At 41.3% G+C, this 20,839-nt stretch overlaps 1 protein-coding gene across 1 annotated transcript in view; it reads right to left on the reverse strand.

The window, feature by feature from the left end:
• LOC111863410 (fatty acyl-CoA hydrolase precursor, medium chain) overlaps nt 1-20,839 on the reverse strand; it is a 57,396-nt gene that overhangs the window by 13,860 nt on the left and 22,697 nt on the right. Inside the window, exon 2 of the mRNA XM_023849713.2 lies at nt 11,206-11,761. Coding sequence (XP_023705481.1) covers nt 11,206-11,587 — 382 coding nt within the window. The 5' untranslated portion in view covers nt 11,588-11,761. The remainder of the gene's footprint in view (nt 1-11,205; nt 11,762-20,839) is intronic.

Below are 20,839 nucleotides of genomic sequence, written 5' to 3' on the forward strand. Positions count from 1 at the left end.
ACAGTTTACTCTGCTGTACCCAATAATAATGCAAGAACATGTGTTTATATCAGGAAACATGTTAATGCCTTGCCTTTCCTGGAGCTCTGTTCTAGGGATGCAACAGCGGTAAGGATAACATACACGTATCGAGGAGGCAGCAGGGAGCTGATTATTGCTTCAGTCTACCTTCCATACGACTCGGATGAACCAGCACCAACTAAGGAAATGAGGGACATCACAGACTACTGCTGTAGGAGGAAAAAGCTACTCATCATTGGGTGTGATGCTAACGGGCACCACAACTTGTGGGGGAGCACCGGTACTAACCCAAGGGGAGAGAGCCTTATGGAATTCGAACCTGAATATTCTAAACCATGGTAACCAACATATCTTTGAGGTTTGTAATAGGAAGGAGGTTACTGATATGACACTAGGGACAAACAACATAGGCATGTATCTGATGAGCCGTCTCTATCGGATCACAGATATATATCCTTTAAAATAGGTAACATCACAGTACATCAAACTACTTATAGGAATCCTAAGAGAACCAATTGGGAGTCTTACAAAGACGACCTAAAGGTAAATCTGGAGGCCATCTCGCGTAATATACGCACAATAAAGGATGTTGATCGGTCCGTTGACCAGTTGCAAAGGGCTATTATCTCGTCCTTTAATCAGAATTGTCCGGCTAAGACCACTCGCGGACCAAGGAGAGCGCCCTGGTGGAGTAAACAGCTGAATGGGCTTAGAACCAAAACGAGGAGGCTGTTCAGTACAGCTAGAAGAACAGGGCAGTGGGACACCTACAAGGAAGCCCTTACCTGTTACAACAAAGATATAAGGAAAGCAAAGCGATCCTCATGGAGGAGGCACTGCCAGGAGATCAGTGATGTACCAGGCGGTACTAGTCTCATGAGGATCATGGCAAAAGAGTCGACCAAGAGGGTCAACAGGACTAAGCTGCCTACCGGGCAGTATACTCAAACAGGAAGAGAGATACTGAATGAATTATTGTGGGTTCACTTTCCTGGTTAAAAATTGATTGATAATTTGGACGACGGACAGGATCAGTAAAACCTGGGCACTTACCAAAGCAAAACGAACAGGATAGACTGGAACATGGCCAAAGTCATAATTAACCAATCAAAAATCAGCTAGGCACTGAATACTTTTAGACCATTTAAGTCAGCGGGAACAGATGGAATTGTGCCGGCACTTTTGCAGCATGGGGCAGAACTCTAAGAGCCACACCTGTGCCGCATATATAGAGCCTGCTTGGCATATGGTTTTATCCCAATGGCATGGAGGCAAGTTAAGGTGACATTTATCCCAAAGCCCGGGAAACTAGATTACACAGAGGCTAAGGCCTATTGTCCTATCAGCCTGTCGTCTTTCCTGTTGAAACCGATAGAGAAAATTGTGGATAGGCATATCAGGGTTGAGACGTTGAGGAAATATCCTCTACACCGAAACCAGCATACCTACCGAATAGGTAAATCTACCAAAAGCGCACTACACAATGTGGTAACACGCATATAAATTGCGATTGAACACAAGGATATTGCCTTAGGAGCATTTCTTGACATAGAGGGAACTTTCGATAGAACTTCATTTGATACGTGTATAATCAAACAGCCCACTGGAAAGCATGGCATAGAGCCTGCAATATGCAGGTGGATCAGTGCTATGCTAGAAAGCTGAACCATAGCTGCTACATTGTCACGAGAAACCCTGGGGGCATCCGCGTCTAGGATGTGTCCGCAGGGGGCGTGCTGTAGCCTCTGCTGTGGAGCCTGGTCATTGACGATCTCCTGTGGGGACTTAATGATGATGGGTATTATACAGTAGGATGTGCTGATGACATAGCAATCCTCATAAAAGGAATATTCCTTTCGACAGTATCAGAGCGTCTTCAAACAGCTCTGTACATGGTCCAACGATGGTGGGAAAGAACAAGTCCTTCCATCAAACCGAATAAGACGGTAATTATCCCGTTTACCAGGAAGAGAAATATAAAGGGCCTCAAGGAACCGACCCTCTTCAATAAGATGATCCAGCTCTCCAGCAATGTTAAGTACCTTGGACTAGTATTAAACAATGGACTGACATGGACAAGGCAGAACTTGGCAAATTGCAAAGGTTGGCTTGCTTAGGTATCACAGGAGCAATTCAGACATCTCCAAAAGCTGCACTGGAGACACTCCTTGGACTCCCCCCACTGCATCTACAGTTGGAGGCAGAGGCCAGGGCAGGAATCTACCGTCTCCACTGCAGTGATCAATGGAAACCTTGATCTGATGGTTTCGGCCATGCATATATAACTCAGACCACAAAAAAAGAACCCATATTACAAATGGGGTCTGACATAATGACACTGAGACATGTACTGAAAAACCCTTCACAGTCAGATTTCCTGACAGGAGTGAATGGGACGACGGGTTTCGGCCCGATAGAAAAGGGGGACTGATTTGGTATACAGATGGTTCCAAGATAAATAAGGGCACTGGAGCTGGTGTGTACTGCCATGGCACGAGGCGGAAACTTAGTTTCCGCCTTGGGCGGTACACGGCAGTATTCCAGGCAGAAGTATATGCCATTAAGGCATGTATTATGGAGTATTTAGATAGGAACTACAGAAATATGAACATCTACATTCTATCTGACAGCCAAGCTGCACTTAAAATTGTTGACAAACACCAGATCAACTCAAAATTGGTCTGGGATTGCCACCAAACCCTCAAGGAACTGGCCAAACATAACAGGGTACAACTGATATGGGTGCTGGGGCATGAGGGTATTGCTGGAAACGTAACAGCAGACCAATTGGCTAAGACTGGAGCTGAACATCCATTCATAGGACCTGAACCAGCCTGTGGCATCTCTATAGGAGTTGCCAGACAGGCAATCAGGGACTGGACAAATATGAAACACAAGAAATATTGGGGATCCTTGACTGGACTCAGGGAAGCAAAGGGACTCATACGAGGACCCTCAGCTAAAAGAGCGAAGGAACTGTTGAAGTTAAACAGGAACCAGCTTCGATGGGCGGTAGGACTACATACAGGACGCTGTCACCTCAAAAGACACCTCTTCAAACTGGGACTAAGTGATAGTCCCACTTGTAAGAGGTGTCAAGAAGAAAATGAAACAGCCACACATATCCTGTGTGAATGTGAGGCCTTAGCTTATATAAGATTACGTCACTTGGGTCAATACTTTTTGGAACCAAGTGACTATTTCTACGTCCCCACGTACAAAATCCTACGCTTCATTCGATGTGCAGGATTGCTGAGGGGATAATCAAAAGGGGAAGTACAATAGACCACTGTAGGTCGCGGTGCAAAGGCCGAGAAGGCCACCCCTTATACGTACTCATCCCACTAGCATTAAAAAAAAATATTGTTATGTTAAAGGAATTTATATTAATTAAAATAAATCAGTTTTATCAGAACTTGAATATTATCAAATCAAGTACAGAAACAATTATGATTTTCTCGTACGGTTAACTCACCCAGTTTCGTGACACGTCACAATAAATTCGTCACACAGGTCGGCCTATGTGTTTCACAGTTAGGAAAATATTTAAATCTCAATATTAGGGAGCCATCTATGGGGAACTTTTGAAACTATTTTTATTGCTAGCGGGGTGGGACTAAGTCCCTTGAACTGCGGCCTCTTCTGGCCTATTGTATCAGCCCCAGATGATGGGTGAGGGTGATTGTGGAGCAATTGGTGGAATGAAGATTGGCAGTGGAAACCGAAGTAGTCGGAGAAAACTTGCCCCAGCACCACTTTGTTCACCACAAATCCCACTTGATCAGACCAGGGATCGAACCCGGGCCGCCGCGGTGGGAAGCCAGCGACTAACCGCTTGAGCTATGGCGCGGCATCCTGTTGAAACTATACTTGTATGTACTTAATATCATGGTTAATTCAGAGTGTTGAACCCTGAAATAAGGCTGGGTGTGTTTGGCTTTATAAGTTGCTACACATAAAATGTGTCGAAAGAATGTCCATAATACGTAAATGAAAATTATTGTAACCCCTCAACCCCAGAAATTTCATAGCTGTACACGGAAATGATATGCCATTCTCACGAACTGATTTGTCTTTTTGAAGTTAACAGCTGTAAGCTGGTATTTATCTTTAAGAAGACGAGCTTAATATTAGTTGAAAACAATATTTGTACCTCCTCAATTCGTGAGATAATGGTATGTACCATTGTTACCGGCTCAAAAACGGAAGTATGCTTATTGCATTTCATGTCCCATGGAGTTGCCATTATATTTTAGGAATGCGTTAATATTATCATATATTTAAAGCTAGTCACTCACTTACGTTTTGTATTCAGATCTAGCAGAACGATAAGCGAACGAGAACACACCGGTCCCTTGATTTAGCTGTGGAGTTTCCGGTCAGTGCTCTGCTTAGTTCGGGTCTAGGGTTGGGTACAAGGCTGAGAGCTGCTCTTCCTGCTAAATGAACTCTACTGGGAATAAATCTGCTTTATCCTTTTACAGATACATTGTATATTATGGCAATCAGTATTAAGACAGTTCTGGCACTAACTTTGCCAACAAAGCGGTCGCTCGGTTGGTATAGTTTGCTTGCGGACTAAAGCCAAGGAGCGTTGTTTTTTTTTGCGAAGTGATGATGATGATGATGATGATGATGTACAATGAGAGATATAAATGTATCTTTTAGGAAATTGAGTAGATTCATTAAGTACGCTAAGTATAAAAATCTTGCATAGAACAAAATGAATCAATCATGATCTTCAACAGTAACAGCTTTCCACAACATGACAATAGAGACCTCCTCTAGTTTTCTCGGCGTCACGGGTTTGTGCTCTTCCTCTTTGTTGGCTCAAGATATTTATAATTTTCTTGTCCAAGTTTTCCTGAAAGGGTTCCCACCTCTGGCTTGTGTTCTATACTTGTTTTATATAACTTTCTTCCTCCATTCTTCGAATATGGTTGGGTCAGTTGTGTCTTCAAACTCAAAACTGCATTTGAGCAAACGCTAAATAAGCGACGGCTAAGGGTCTCACTTTATGGTAAAAGGTAAAGCTATCGTGTAACAGACCGTGAGGGCCCATAGGGTTGTGATATTTCGAGGCTCCCACATTTTGTCTAGACAGTTGGTTCACAGATGGCGGTAAGGGTGTCAGCCATACGCGCCGGCCGCCCTTTAACCCTCAGGAAGATTCCTGGTACTCATTTCTGTTAGAGGCTGAGTCGACCCCACGGCCATAGTGCGGCTGGAATGATTAGGTCAATTGATAAAATCCACCTCATCTGGACTCGAACCCCGACCTTCCGTTTTGTAGCACAGTGCCTCAACCAACTACTCTACAGCGTCACCCTTCACTTTATGAAAGATCTAAAATGAATAAAACACTTTAAATTTTAATTACAGTGTTAAAATTCCCACGATTTTGTTCATTTTCTATAAGATAGCTTATAGCTTATAGACCAGTTGCTTAGTTTTCAATCTGTAAACAACGACCGCTTTCGAGCAACGTCTCGGTGAACATGTTCCCGTTGCTAGGCAGCAGATTCTTAATAATGCAATAGTTGGACCAAAACAATGGAAACAGGGTGCTGGCACGTGGATCGTGCTGAGATGTAAGGAAGGGAAAAAGTCAGTTGTTAGGCAGTTCTGCAGGGAAGGCTGTTGATAGAGAAACTGAGCCCGTGAAGCTGAATAATCTCCACTGTTAGAAGCCGTTACTAGGGAACAGCTGGTGAAAACACAGAGGGCTGGAAAAAGGCTTAACCGATGCTGTGGTAATTGTCAATTGTGGATATTAGCAGTGGCCCTGTAATTGATTACAGTTCCGAGTCGTGAGTGTATAAGTGATCAATAAATCAATTTATCATTCCAAACCCCGTTTATAGTCACACTCACTCACTCATGGAGCTGGGCCCTTCTGGAGGAGCTGCCAATCCTGCAGCTACTCAAGAAAATCCCAGCACTTTATGGAATCCGAAAGTTCATTACCGTGTTCACAAGAGCCTTCCACTTGTCCCTATCCTGAGCCAGATCAATCCAATCAACACCATCCCATCTTATCTCTATAAGATCCATTTTAATATTGTCCACCGACTTACGCCTTGGTGTTCCCAGTGGTCTCTTTCTTTCTGGTTTCCCACCAATATCCTATAAGCATTCCTCGTCTCCCCCATTCGTGCTACATGCCCTGCCCACCTCATCATCCTTGACTTGATCGTTCTAATTATACTTGGAGAAGAGTACAAGTTATGAAGCTCCTCATTATGCAGTTTTCTCCAACTTTCTGTCATTTCATCTCTCTTCGGTCCAAATATTCTCAACACCCTGTTCTCAAACACCCTCAGTCTGTGTTCCTCCCTTAATGTCAGAGACCAAGTTTCACACCCATACAGAACCACAGGAGTCACACATACTACGTGACAATATCAAGAATAACAAATCACTTATTAATAGCTCATTTTTTAACTCAAGGGTACCGTTGCTAGTTGTCATTTTCATTATTAGCTTTCTGTTTTTTCTTCGTCCGTGCCCATATGCAATGTGGAACTGTAAGAATCATGTTTACAATTCTTTTGACTTATTTTATGTGTTAAGGTCCCCGACTTGCTCACAGTCATTCATAAAACGTTTAGCCTTCCTCTTGTTTTTGCTATTCGCGATCTTATGAACACATTAACACCTTCACTTAAGATGAGTTACAGGCTGTTCATAAAATCTCCAGCCTATCACATCACTATTATAAAATAGAATAAATAGCTTCTTTAACACCCTCTGATGTTTAGTAGTTTTTTATGAGGCGACGCCAGAATTACTGTCTATTACTTTACAGAACTATTAGGCTTATTTTGGACTCTATCCATCGTCTTATATATACCAGACGATGGATAGAGTCCAAAATAAACCTTACAGTTCTGTACAGCATACACCATCGTCAGAATCCTTTCAAGTCAATTTGTCTATTACTTGGTCTAAAAATGTTAATATTTGAAATTTCCTTGGGTGGAATTTGGTCTAATAGTATTTAATAGCCCACAAGATATGATGAATCTGAAACCGAGAAGAGTTAGTTAAAATAACAAGTCTACGGAATCTAAGATGGGGAAATAGATATGTATGCAAATTATGTTGTAAGCATTCTGTTGCACATGAAACACAAGTTTCCTGAGCACACTACGCAGCAGGAAGAAACACCCAGCGCGATGGGAACATGAATACATGAAGAGGCTACACACCGAACATTAGAAGCACAAAACGCAAGCACAGCGGTCTCCACCAACAGTTTCAAAACACCTGATGATGACCAATGACGGTCGAAACATGTAGCGGACAGTGTGGTTTTAAATTAGCTTAAAAGACTCATTATGTATATGTAGTAACTTTTAAATGAAGTTTTAAAGGCATGTTGCATGTAAGATGGAATATCAGATAGTTTTAAAGAAGGTCATTTTAAACCCCAAAATTCTTCATTATTTTATGGTAAAATCGTACAGTTCCTCGGTAATTATGGTTATTTTATTGACGCAATACGTTAAAAACTGAACGTTCTGATACAGGTTCATTTTAGTGAATTTGAAAAATCTGAAATCCTGAAAAATATTTTATCTTCTTCCTGAGCATACATTTCGTATTCCTCGGCGTTACAGATGCTCGAAACTTTAGAACATGCCATATTTTGTTAAAATTTCACACGCTTTACTGACTTTGCCTCCACAAATTGACTCGAAAGGAATGCATACTGAAACTGATTCTACTACTACTCTACTACTACTACTACTACTACTACTACTACTACTACTACTACTACTACCACCACCACCACCACCACCACTACTATTTCAACTATATTATTGTTAATATTATTACTATTGGTCGTCGACTTACGACCGGCCGCACTTACGACCACAAAAAAAATGAAAAATAAAAGATGATTAAAATGTATAAGTTTAAAAAATAAATTATAAAGATGACAAAAAGATTAGAAAGGTTAAAAAATACTGTTAATAAGTATATGGCCGACATATGACCAGATCGACTTACGACCTGTCAGTCAGAACGGAAGTCGCTCGTAAGTCGACGGCCAAGTGTATTAAGTACGAATAAATTTCTCTTAAAATTTGATGCACAAATCTCTTCTGAACATTACTTAAATATTCAGTTTTCAACTCAAAAGAAAACACATTGTGTCTTCATTATAAAGATCAGATGGTTAAATTCACTATCAGCAGATTTTCAGGTTGTCAGCCACCTTCAGTTTCATACTGGCACTGAAATAATTGATGTTCCTATTCATAAGAAACTCGCACACAGAGTGTGTGGGGAAAGAGCACAGGTTCTTAATGTTAAACCAGTTGCCATGTGTAGCAAATATTGTTTAAAGGGTCATTACTCTTCTCAAGCTAACCTATATATTTTTACTGATATCTAATTTGAAAACTGAGGGTATTTGAGAACAGGGTGTTGAGGAGAATATCTGGACCGAAGAGGGATGAGGTGACAGGAGGTTGGAGAATACTGCATAATGAGGCGCTTCATAACTTGTACTCTTCTCCAGGTATAATTAGAATGATCAAGTCAAGGAGGATGAGGTGGACAGGACATGTAGCACGAATTGGGGAGATGAATGCATATAGGATATTGGTGGGAAAGCCAGAAGGAAAGAGACCACTCGGAAGACCAAGCGTAGGTGGGTGGACAAAATTAAAATGGATCTCAGAGATATAGGATGGGATGGTATGGATTGGATTGATCTGGCTTGGGTTAAACCAGTGGAGGGCTCTTGTGAACACGGTAATGAACCTCCGGGTTCCATAAAATGCTGGGATTTCTTGAGTAGTCGCAGATTTGGCTTCTCCTCAAGAAGGGCTCAGGTCCATAAGTAAGTAAGTAAGTAGTAATCTAATTTGAAAATGGAATATATTAACGATTTCTTTTTAATAGGGGCACTGGCTAGGGTATTTGGTTCAGGCACTACGCTACAAGCCCGAGTGTTGCTAGTTCGATTCCCGAAGAAATCATTTTATTTTTTAATTTACCTAATTCTTACAGCCGCACTGTGCCCATGGGGTCGACTTAGCCTCAAACAAAAATGAGTACTGTGAGTCTTCCTGGGAGTAAAGGGCTGCTGGGGCTTAAGGCTGACAACCTTGACGCCATCTACAGCATAAGCCGACTGTCTAGAAACTGTGGGAGCCTCGACGTCTCAGAACCCCATGGACCTCCATGGTGTGTTACAGGGATAGTTTCAACTTTTCGTTTTAAAACCTCACAGAAAGAAAATTTCTTAATTTCTTTCTAGAAAACCCATATAAGTATACAGACGATAACAAGTTATGAGGGAAATATTTTGCCTCAATATAACCACCACTAAACATGGAAATTGATTACATCTACAAATAGCAAGTGGACAGAAAAGCAGATTATCAAGGGAACGTTGATATTGTTTTGAATACTTAGAGCAAAATTTACAAAAGAATAAAGAAAATTTGACTGGATATTAAAATGTCTTATTCTTTAGCTATCACAGATACGACCCTCTGATCTATTTAGATTCAGAATTAATTCTGAAAATATTGATCCGCGAAGTACTTAGTAAAGCTTTTTACGGGAGCTATGGGCCCTCTTAATGCTCGTACCTGCACAGTACATCTCAACATAACAACATAACCTGAGCAGAACTCGACCCTCTGATATCAGATTCTCAGGGAAGTGAATATTAAAACTAAGGTCTTATGGGACGAGAAACTGTAATTTGATACACAGTAATAAATGCCATGGATCGACCATGCAGAAGAAAACATCATCTTCCTCCGAAAATTTTGGTGTCCATGTACGAAATATCCCAGCAGACCGCAGTTACACCTACACACATCTACACAGACCACATCTACACGTGCCACATCCCAGAAGACTGCTTTCTTCATAGACACCGCCGTCAAAACCTCAAATCTTACAAAACAGTTGATGTTTAACAGTATTTTGCTACATGTTTCGGCTTTTTAGAAAGCCATCATCAGGCAAATAAAAAAGCTGAAACATGTAGCAAAATACTGTTAAACATCAACTGCTTTGTTGCTGTGTTGTGACGGATTTTAATAAAGACATTTATATATTTAACACAATAAGATGCATCCATTGAAAAAAAAAGAGAATATTTTGTACTTTAAGACGATGACGTCTCAGTAACAGTATTACCACACCGACCTTACAACCCCAATCAAACGAGAGATAACAGTCTCATAAGCAGATACATAATCCCCAAAGAAGATCTAACCTAGAACTTCCAACGTACCTGAGAAATAATATATACCTATATAATGTAATTTTAATAAGTTTCAATTTTAGCTTTAATTTAACATCTTACTGGATGTATCCAGTCTCAGCCCAATTGCTTTTCAAGTAGTACATAACCCTGAATATCTTGTTACAAGTGTGATTCCGTAGTCTAGAGGTAACGTTCCCACCTCATGACTCGTAGTACGCGGGTTCAAATACCCGGCGGAGGTCGTCGAATTTTTAAGGGCGGAAAAATTCAGGGAACAAGTCCTCCGGGAGGGACTTTAAGCCGTGGGTCCCGTGTCGTAGCTTTACGGCACGTAAAAGAACCTCATGTCTCCAAAGGAGGTCACTGAGCCAAATTACGGACGTTTCCCGCCCAACAGCAGTCTCTAATACCTCTGGTAGATGGGGGAAGCATTATAGATACCTCTCAGCTAGTAGAGCCGGTCTCGCTGGCTGGGCGGGACTGATGGTAAGCACCAGTACCGGTAGGATATAGAGACTGGTAGAAATCATAGAGGGAAGCACAATGGACCAATACAGGTCTCAGTGCATGGGGAAACCCACCCTCTCCAATAACTAACTAACTAACTACAATGTGATATTGTATAATATATAGACAACCCAAAATATGAATCCATATTGGGCACAAGTTCATCACCTTAAAATTAACCGAAAACTGATGATGATACAACAAAGTTAAAAATAAAGTTGTCCCTGTACTTAACGAAGTAAACACTAAGCCATGAAGGCATATAGGGGATTGGAAGTATAGATCCACTTTTTCGTGACCCAATATGGATTGAAACATGTCGTTCCTTTAAGATATATGACTTTTATATAAAGATTCATTTGTATGCCTCTTAAAGAATTGTTGTGTTGACGGAAACGAAAAATATTTCTAGGAAATTAGTCAACCGGTCCACTTACCGTCGGGAACAAAGACGTTTAGGTACAGGCAGTCTTCGCTGAATTCTAACGCTTCTATCTGCTCGGACATAAGTTGGCTCAAGATGTACTCATGCTCCCTCAGTGCGTCTCTGTCCTGTGGACAAGCCGGGGCGAATGATGACGAGTTTCTCACTTCAGTCCAACTGGGAAGGGGATCCACAACCGGCGGCTTAAGCCGTGGGCTTTTGGGCGGTTGTGCAAATGGAATTCCGAGATAAACGTTTGCCTTCTGCGACCTCGACAACGAGACTTCCTTCCCAGAAATTGGTCCCTGGCCTGGGATGTTCACTATTGGAGGTTCCTTGCCTTCAACCCGAAATCCCAGGCTGAATAGCCAGACGAATGTGCAGTACCACACCATAATCACACCTGAACTGCTCTGCGGCTCTCATTCGACTACATCAGCGCGGTGCAGCGTCGTGACGTCAGGACGTCAAGACGCCGTGCACAACTGAAGAAGACGCGGGTTGCGCACGGCCATAAGACTTCGCCAATTACCTGGCACAATATTGGTCTGCAGGGTAACTGCTGTACCCTGTGAGGGGAGGGGGTACAATTTACTATTAGTATCCAAAGATACGTACAGAAAAATAAACAGCAATAGTTAGTACTAATTCACGGAAACAACACAATTATAAGGGTGTTTGTTGTGCAAACAAGAGATGATTCTGTTATATGTGATAATTGGCCGAAACAATTTTCAGGAATGGAAATATGCATTCGGAAATGTAGAAATTTAAATTTGCATTACGTTCATTTTTTTAAACGTAAAGCAGGGCGCTCATAACACGAAAGGTAACTAAACATTTTAGAATATAAAGCAATGTTCGTACGAGTGAAACAAACCACTGAGCCCTCTCCCCAGCAACGGGTATTTCGAGCCGGTCCATTATTTCACAAACACTTTCCTTACTATCGAATTTGATAATGTCTTCCCAGATAAGCTAGTATTTTCAACGTGTTCTTTAATCTTGAGATTTTTCAATTACAGCTTCAAGTAGGCCTGTTTCTCGCTTCTTGATGCGTGTTGTTTGTCCTGCCAGGCCTTCGTCCATGCTTAATCGTTGTAATCGTATTACGTGATGAGTAAGAATTGTGAATCTCCTAGTTTCTAATGGGTTCTGACAGTGGTTATAGCACTCAGAATCACTAGGATTTTGGTCTTCGTCCGTCATCCGGTGTTCTAAGACCTAGAAATCACAAAGATACTGGATTTTCGGACTTTATCCATCGTCCTGGTTTTAAGATAACTAAGAAAAACAGGACGTTTCGGAAACTGGATTGAGGCTAGCTCTTTCTAGGGACCCAACAGAATAGCTGTTTTCCCTCACCTGATGACGGAAACAGATCCAGTTAACGAAACGTCGTGTTTTTCTTAGTTATCTTGAAACCAGGACGATGGATAAAGTCCGAAAACCCAGTATCTCTGTGTGTTATACACTATCGTGAGAATCCTATAGTAACTACCTAGAAAGCAAAACGTTGGGAAAATGGATCTGTTTCCGTCCTCAGGTCATGGGGGGAGACACGTACTCTGTTACGTCCATTTGAGTCCCTCTTTCTGAGGGACACAAGAGAATGGTTGTCTCCCCCCTCACTTGAGGACGGAAACAGATCCAATTTCCGAAACGTATGTTCTAGTTTTTAGAATAGGGGACGATGGACAAAGTTCGAAACTCCAGCGATTCTGAGTGAAACTCATACCCACGCAACCTATTCACTCTTCCTCTTCTTCTTCCTTCTTGGGCCCAAATATTATCTTCATATTTTTTCGTAAAACTTTATTATTTTGGTGATAGAACTAACATAAAATTGACTGATTCCTGTTTTTTAAGACGTTTTTGTAACATCGTAAGCCAGGCATGAAGAGCATAAAAATCTCTGTTAGAATACGTGACTTGTAAGGCGCATATGGAAAAAGTAATGCATATGAGACTTTGTTGGAGAGATTTCTAAAAGGACGATGTGGAATGTCAAAATATTGTTGAAGTGAACCTTAAAGAAATAGGCTGTTACTTTCACCTGGTTCACGACGAAACCAAAGAAATGTTTTAGATCTTATGGCGGTTAACTGTTATATTTATACTCATCACTTTCACAGACAGTTTGCGATACTTATTAAACATAAAAACATGAAATTAGCACAGGTTAAAACATTACATTCTTCTCAGTGTAGACAACAGAATTTGGCGAGGATTCTGTCTTGTTCTCTCTGCTCCGCATCCGGTTTTCATCCCGAATTTTGTATCTATATTCAGTGTTACTCCAGTCCATCGAAAGATCAGCTCTGAAACATTTCAACTCAGACCATAAACAAGAAATAATGGTCAGTAGAGTTCTGCTGCGCTGCCAGAAGCTTTGGAGTGTTTCCTTGCATTTTGAGCAGTCAATATTGGTACTAGTCGGTTCCACATACAAGTCACATGCAAGCAGTAAACGTCATATCTTTTCCTGTGACGTGGGTGGGGGGGTCTACCTGTTAACAGTGTGGGTTCTGTTGTGAATTAAGAAATGCATATGCTCTTCATTTATCTGCGCAGTAGTTGAAACGGATGCAACAAACACAATACGAAAAATTTCCGTATGGAGTTCCTTTTAATTTACTATTCTGCTATGCTTTGGAGTCCATCGAGTCACACTTCTGTTACATAACATTCCCTCCATTCTACGAGCTTAATAGCTAAAACAAGAAACAGGAAGACTGCGGTTGCGCTGTAAATGTCATCACTATCTGGATTTAGCTTGAAAATAAATAAAGAATGATAATTGGAGAATGGGGGAGAAGAGGAATTCAAATAGGATATTTGTAGGAAAACCAGAGGGAAAGAGACCACTAAGAAGACCAAGACGTAGGAGGGTGGAGAATATTAAAGTGGATCTTAGAGAGATAAGATGAGATGGTACGGATTTGATAGATCTGGCTTAGAATAGGGACCAGTGGAGGGCTCTTGTGAACACGGTAATGAACCTTCGGGTTCCATAAAATTATGAGTTCTTGAGCAGCTGCAGAAGTGGAGGCTTCTCAAGAAGGGCTCAGCTCAATGAGTGAGTGAAAAAACTGCATATCTTCCATCGCGTTAGTAGTTGTTCTATGCTGATAACGATGACATAGTACCAGAACATTTGCCGAAATATCAAGACGATAAACAAAGAATCTCTCTCATGTTCGAGAAAGAGTGGTTAGCCATTACAGCGAGAGCTCACGTGTAATTTGGTTCAAGTGGAAAGCGGCTCAGATTTGTCGTGGTGTTCCTCAGTTTCACCACTAAAATTAGACTATGACAACTTTTCAATTCACTATTCACTCTCATGCAATCATTCGGCGCTGTGTAGTATAAATTACAGACAATGTCTTAAATAAACTACAAATATGTAAAATAACATAAAAACCTAAATAAACGGTCATATCATATCACAGTCACGCAGAACAAAACCGTAACTTGAAGACGGCTAATACACAGTTCTAGAATGCGGTAACGACTCAATATTGTTACATTTATGCCTATTTCCAGGCAACGGGTTGATGAACAATTTCCCGCGAAGACAGATTCTTGGTACATAGTATATTCCTAGGTCACGTATTATTATTATTATTATTATTATTATTATTATTAGAGGGGGTGGGTTTCCCCATGCACCGCGACTAATAGTCTATTGTACGTCCTCCTTTCATATTCTACCAGTCGCCATACCCTTCCGGTACTGGTGTTCACTATCAGCCCCGTTCAGCCAGCGAGGCTGGCAGTGGTACCCGATACTTCCCCATCTACCGGAGACATTGGAAACTACTTGGGCGGGAAAGTTTGCCTAATTTTGCTCAGAAGTCTCCTAGAGACATGAGGATCTTTTACGTGGCGTAAATCTACGACACGGGACCCACTAGGTCACGTAACAACAGGACGAAGGTTTATAGCTTGTTATGCAAAAATCAGCCCCCCAATGGACTGGCGAGACAGCTATCACGTGACTTGTTTTCACTGTGGTCCGCGCCATGCCCAGTGCTAAACAACAGAACTGTAAACACGTCTATAATAATAGATATTTTCTATGTGGTCCGTGTCGAAATTTTTTAGGGGCCAGTAAAGGTCGTTTCCAGTTAGTAGTCGAATACCTCCACCGTGACCCTCCGAGTCGTAAGAGGCGACGAAAAGTGAAGGCTCAAATCTGAGACAGTAATATATGGTCTCGAGCTACCAAGGGACTCTGGACCCGAGAAAAACTGCGGTATCAAGAGTCAGCAGCATATGCAAAAGACAGGCCCGTCTTTCGCCAGAGAGGGCGCCCCACAAAAAGAAGACCGTAACTGTCAAACAATAATAAACATCTGTTCATGAGCCCCATGACTGAAAGATTGGCCGTCAGTCGCAATATGACTTTAACTTGCTAGTCAGTCATAGCTGAGAACCCGTGAGTCAAGGACATGAAGCCGTCATGGAAAGGAGTCCAGGAGGGTTCAGCAGTTGAGAGTACAAGGACGAGAATGAGGCGTGTCCTTAGTAAATTGCGAAGATTAGTCGAGTACAGATTGGGACAGAGGAGTACAGAGTGATCGAATTCGAAATAACAAGATTTCATAGTGATTTGAAGTGCTAGTTTCTGTGCTGAGATCCGTTGCCAGGAGACGACTAATGAAGACGGAGAATCCAAGTGCATGTGTAACGGTGAACTGTAATTTGTGTAAATCACCTAATTATAATTAAGAGAGAGTATAACCGAAGTGCTGAAAAATCCAATCATCCGAAATATGTAGAACCAGTTATTTTCGTCACGAGTACCACCCTACGCGTGGCAATATTTTAAAATGACAGTAACAAGTAAAAATTATGTTTACAAAAATATTAAGTGCAGATTATGTATGGAAGTATTTGTCATCATTCATTTCAGAGCTTCTGATATTCAATCTTCTATACAAATATATATGGATAAAAATATAAACATAAGACTTTAATTTTACTTTATGTTTTGTGAGACCGCCTCTGTGGTCTAGTGGTCAGTGTGCCTGGCTACGGATCCAGAGGTCCCGGGTTCGATTCCGGGCGCTACCAGATTTTCTGAAATGGGGTCCACTCGGCCGCGTTAGGATAATTGAGGAGCTACTTGACTGGGAAAGTAGAGGTTCCGGTCTAGAAAACCGAAATTAACGGCCGTGGGGATTCGTTGCGCTGACCACGCGACACCCTCTATCCGCTAAAGTTGGCACTAGCTTAGCCGACAAGCGGCGGTCGCTAGGTCGGTATGGTTCGCTTGCGGACTAAGCCACGGAGTTTGTTTTGTTTTTTATGTTTTGTGTGTTTAACAATTGACCTCTCTCGATAAAGAAAGGGCATGATCGATAGTGTTTGATAACATCGTCCTCAGGTAGAAATTTGCAACAAAGTTAGAGTAAGTAAAAACAGGATCAAGAAAACAGCATACTGAGGAGTTTCGTAATTTTTACTCCTCACCAAATATTAATAGAATATTCGATCAAAGAGTGTGTGATGAATGAAATAAACAAAATGCTTGGGGGACACTAAAGATACCCGTAATCAGAAAGCCTGAAAAGAGCAGGCCACATGGACGGCAGGGTGTTGCCGTCCTCCCTTTAGCCTACGTTTGTGCTCCACTTATCACCGTACTCCTTCTTCTCGTGGATGTCGAGAAGTTAGGTGGGGAGGGAGGAGAATTGTGATTGTTGGAGCTGGTACGCGAGAGCAGGTAAAGACGGGAGTATCTGGGTTCTGTTCAGTAATTTGTAGAGCTGAGTTCCTATCCCGGATCTTATACGGGTCTGGCTCGGGCAGGGCAGGAAGAACCTTTCACTACAATCGCACACCTCTTTCGGTCGTTGCACTTAGTGGTCATTTAATTCCCTCCAGCTTACGGAATACAACTGAATGTATTAGTACTTAATTTGAACTTTACTTATAATACTTTACGGAAGGGCCGTAGTTGTAAATTTTGTGTCCGACTTTGCAGAAAGTTGTATCAAGACTCCTCGAGGTGGAATGTACTTTCTCTGAATCCTGAGGTCCACGAACCCCCGACTCCAAGAGAAATCCACTCCTCCACTTCTGCCATTGGTTAAGTTTCCAATCTAGGAAGTTCCCTAAATTTTGAATTCCCAATCATGTTGCTTTGCTATGTGATTCTGGCAGATGCTGACCTGACGCTAAGGTTGACAGCCCCTTGATGCATTACGATCAGGGTATGAGGCTCCGGCCGTCCCACTTCTAAGTTATAGCTGTCCCAAGCGGTCAGCTCTCAAATTCCCAAAGACTTTCCGACTTTGCTGAAACTGCCAGAATTCCAGGAAAGTACCAGATGTTACTTCCTGTCCACATAGCAAAACTTGAACTATGTCCCTTCCGCGTGTAAGAGCTGGCTATCTGCCGGATCTCTTTGTTTGTAATTTTGTAATCTTAACTTAATACAGATTTAATTAATGCACAACAGTCCTCCAATCAGAATGAACGGTTACAACGGAGTTCCTAATTTTATTCATCCGTTCGCGGCTCTGCGCTTCACGGCGACCGGTGCACCGCCGGCTGTGAGACGCATACAAATTTTGCCGATGAATCAGTATGCCTGACGGCAGATAACGTTTGGAATTCATTCAGTCACTCATGGAGCTGAGCTCTTCTTGAGAACCTGCCAATTGTGCCGCCACTCAAGAACTTCTCAGCGTTTTATTGAACCTGAATGTTCATTACCGTGTTCACAAGAGCCCTCCACTGGTCCGTATCCTGAGCCAGACCAAACCAAACCATACTATCCCGACCTATTTCTCTAAGATCCACTGAAATACTGTCCACCCTTCTGTGTCTTGGTCTTCCTAATGGTCTCTCTTCTTCTGGCTTTCCCATCGGTATCCTATATTGAATTGAATACGTAAGTTATGATCATCAATCATCATAACAGATACCCATACACATTCTTCATAAAATTCTAGGTCAGTCTACAATCAAACACCGATAATTGCTACAGAAACTTCAATTAAATATCAAAGGCCTAACGTCTATGTATTCACAATTGTCTTTTCACCAATTAACACTTAACACAACATGTTCCGGCCGTAGATGGCCATCTTGAAGTGTTTTAATGCGTCCAACTGTTACACTGTTCTGAAGTGTGCTAAAATCGCGCGTTGCAGTCACTTAAACTAACATAAATAATTACTTAAAATCCATTAAAATTTTCTATTAAAATTTTTCTTAAAATAATATTCCAGCTCATAAGGGGTGTCGTCAGCTTGTTTAGAGCTATGTATTTATCCAGAAAGTTTGTTTCAGCAGCTGTTTTTCTGTTCACTAGTGAAAACAGCACCACACGCTGCTAGAGGGAACAACACACAAGCAAGGGCATATTGCAGACGTAGCAAAACAACGGGCAAATGAACAGAAAAACAGCTGCTGAAACAAACTTTCTGGATAAATACATAGCTCTAAACAAGCTGACGACACCCCTTATGAGCTGGAATATTATTTTAAGAAAAATTTTAATAGAAAATTTTAATGGATTTTAAGTAATTATTTATGTTAGTTTAAGTGACTGCAACGCGCGATTTTAGCACACTTCAGAGCAGTGTAACAGTTGGACGCATTAAAACACCTAAAGATGGCCATTTTTTTTTCTGTGGCGCTACAGCCCCAATTTGGGCCTAGGCCNTTAAAATAATATTCCAGCTCATAAGGGGTGTCGTCAGCTTGTTTAGAGCTATGTATTTATCCAGAAAGTTTGTTTCAGCAGCTGTTTTTCTGTTCACTAGTGAAAACAGCACCACACGCTGCTAGAGGGAACAACACACAAGCAAGGGCATATTGCAGACGTAGCAAAACAACGGGCAAATGAACAGAAAAACAGCTGCTGAAACAAACTTTCTGGATAAATACATAGCTCTAAACAAGCTGACGACACCCCTTATGAGCTGGAATATTATTTTAAGAAAAATTTTAATAGAAAATTTTAATGGATTTTAAGTAATTATTTATGTTATTTTAAGTGACTGCAACGCGCGATTTTAGCACACTTCAGAGCAGTGTAACAGTTGGACGCATTAAAACACCTAAAGATGGCCATTTTTTTTTCTGTGGCGCTACAGCCCCAATTTGGGCCTAGGCCTACCTCCATGAAACTCTCCGTTTCACTTCGGTTTACTAGATCTTAAACATTCGGTAGGACTCCTTGGGTGAGTGATCAGGTCGTCGCAAGGCCTCTACCTGTAGACAAACACAGAAAAACGCACATAAACATCCATGCCCTGAGTGGGATTCGAACCCACGATCACGGCTTCCGAGCGAGCGAAGACAGTGCATGCCTTAGACCGCTCGGCTACCGTGACCGGCAACAATAGCCATATACGGCCGAAACATATTGTGGTGAGTGTTAATTGGTGAATACAACAATTGTTGCATTATAGACTGACTGTGAATACATAGACGTTTGGTTAAAGATTTGCAACAGGATACTGAAATACAGAATTTCAAACGCCTACTAATTTTTTGTCCGAAGTTCTGTTAGATTGATACAGAATAAACATTTCCGAGAAAAATAATGAAAAAATGACTGGAGAAGGATTCATCAATCCATGTTTCCGTTGGGTATACAGTAATATATATAAAATTGAAAGAACATGCACCCTTAATGTTAGAGACCAAGTGAAAGTAAGCATAAGACTTTTATTTTATCTTCAACCTGATGCACGTAAGCTAATATAATTTCAATTGTTTCAACAAAAATATTTCCGTATGCGGTCGACTTTTCGGGGGAGATTCGAGAAACGATAGTGCATTTAGTTTTATGCCTATTCACGTTATTTGGGTTGGAGGTGGAACTCCGTGCCCCAGACATTTTTCCTCTCAGACTGTAATGCATTGTAGACCATTTTCTTCAATTTCTTGAGTTTGTTACCGCAATGAAGTATTCGTGAGTAGCCACAAGTGCATTGCTAACATTTCTCGAGGTTACAGGCAAAGCAGGTACCTTCTCATTTTTATTGGTTCTGGTCGCAGTTAGCACAAGACCTGCAGAGACTGGTGACTTCCGGGACAACCAAACATAATCAGTTAACAGAGCAGCTTGTCATGTCTTAACTATCTTGAGGGCTGTAGTTACGTCACACCGTATCAAACGCTGCTGCGCATGAAATGACGCATTGGGCCTTTCGACCAAAAAGATATTATCCATTCTCATTTTCAAGATATCTTTGTCCTTCGGTAACTTTAGAACTTCCCCCCCCCCCTTAATTTTAAAAACATTTCAATGAAAGTCGAAATCATGCTGCTAGTGCAAGCAGCATTCAGCCGAATCGTCTCCAGCTGAACACTGCTTGAACGTTGTTCTTCAGTTCAGGAAGGAAAATTCTCTATCACGTAACCCCGTCCTTTTCCCAATTTCAGATGCTGTTTCAAATCTGAGAGAAGGAATTGGAGTACTTTCATATTTACTTGATTAAAAATTATTGTATTTTATTTTTTATTTCAATTCAATTCAATTCTTTATTATTTATGTGCCAAGTCAACATCCGTAAGGCCAATTACAGAATTAGCACAGTGAAGATGAAAGTAATTAGGTGTAACATTATACAAACATTAGACAAACACATTATAAGTCAAAAATAAATTACAGGAAATTT

The sequence above is a fragment of the Cryptotermes secundus genome, unplaced genomic scaffold (assembly GCF_002891405.2).
Source record: "Cryptotermes secundus unplaced genomic scaffold, Csec_1.0 scaffold792, whole genome shotgun sequence".
Taxonomy (NCBI): Eukaryota; Metazoa; Arthropoda; class Insecta; order Blattodea; family Kalotermitidae; genus Cryptotermes; species Cryptotermes secundus.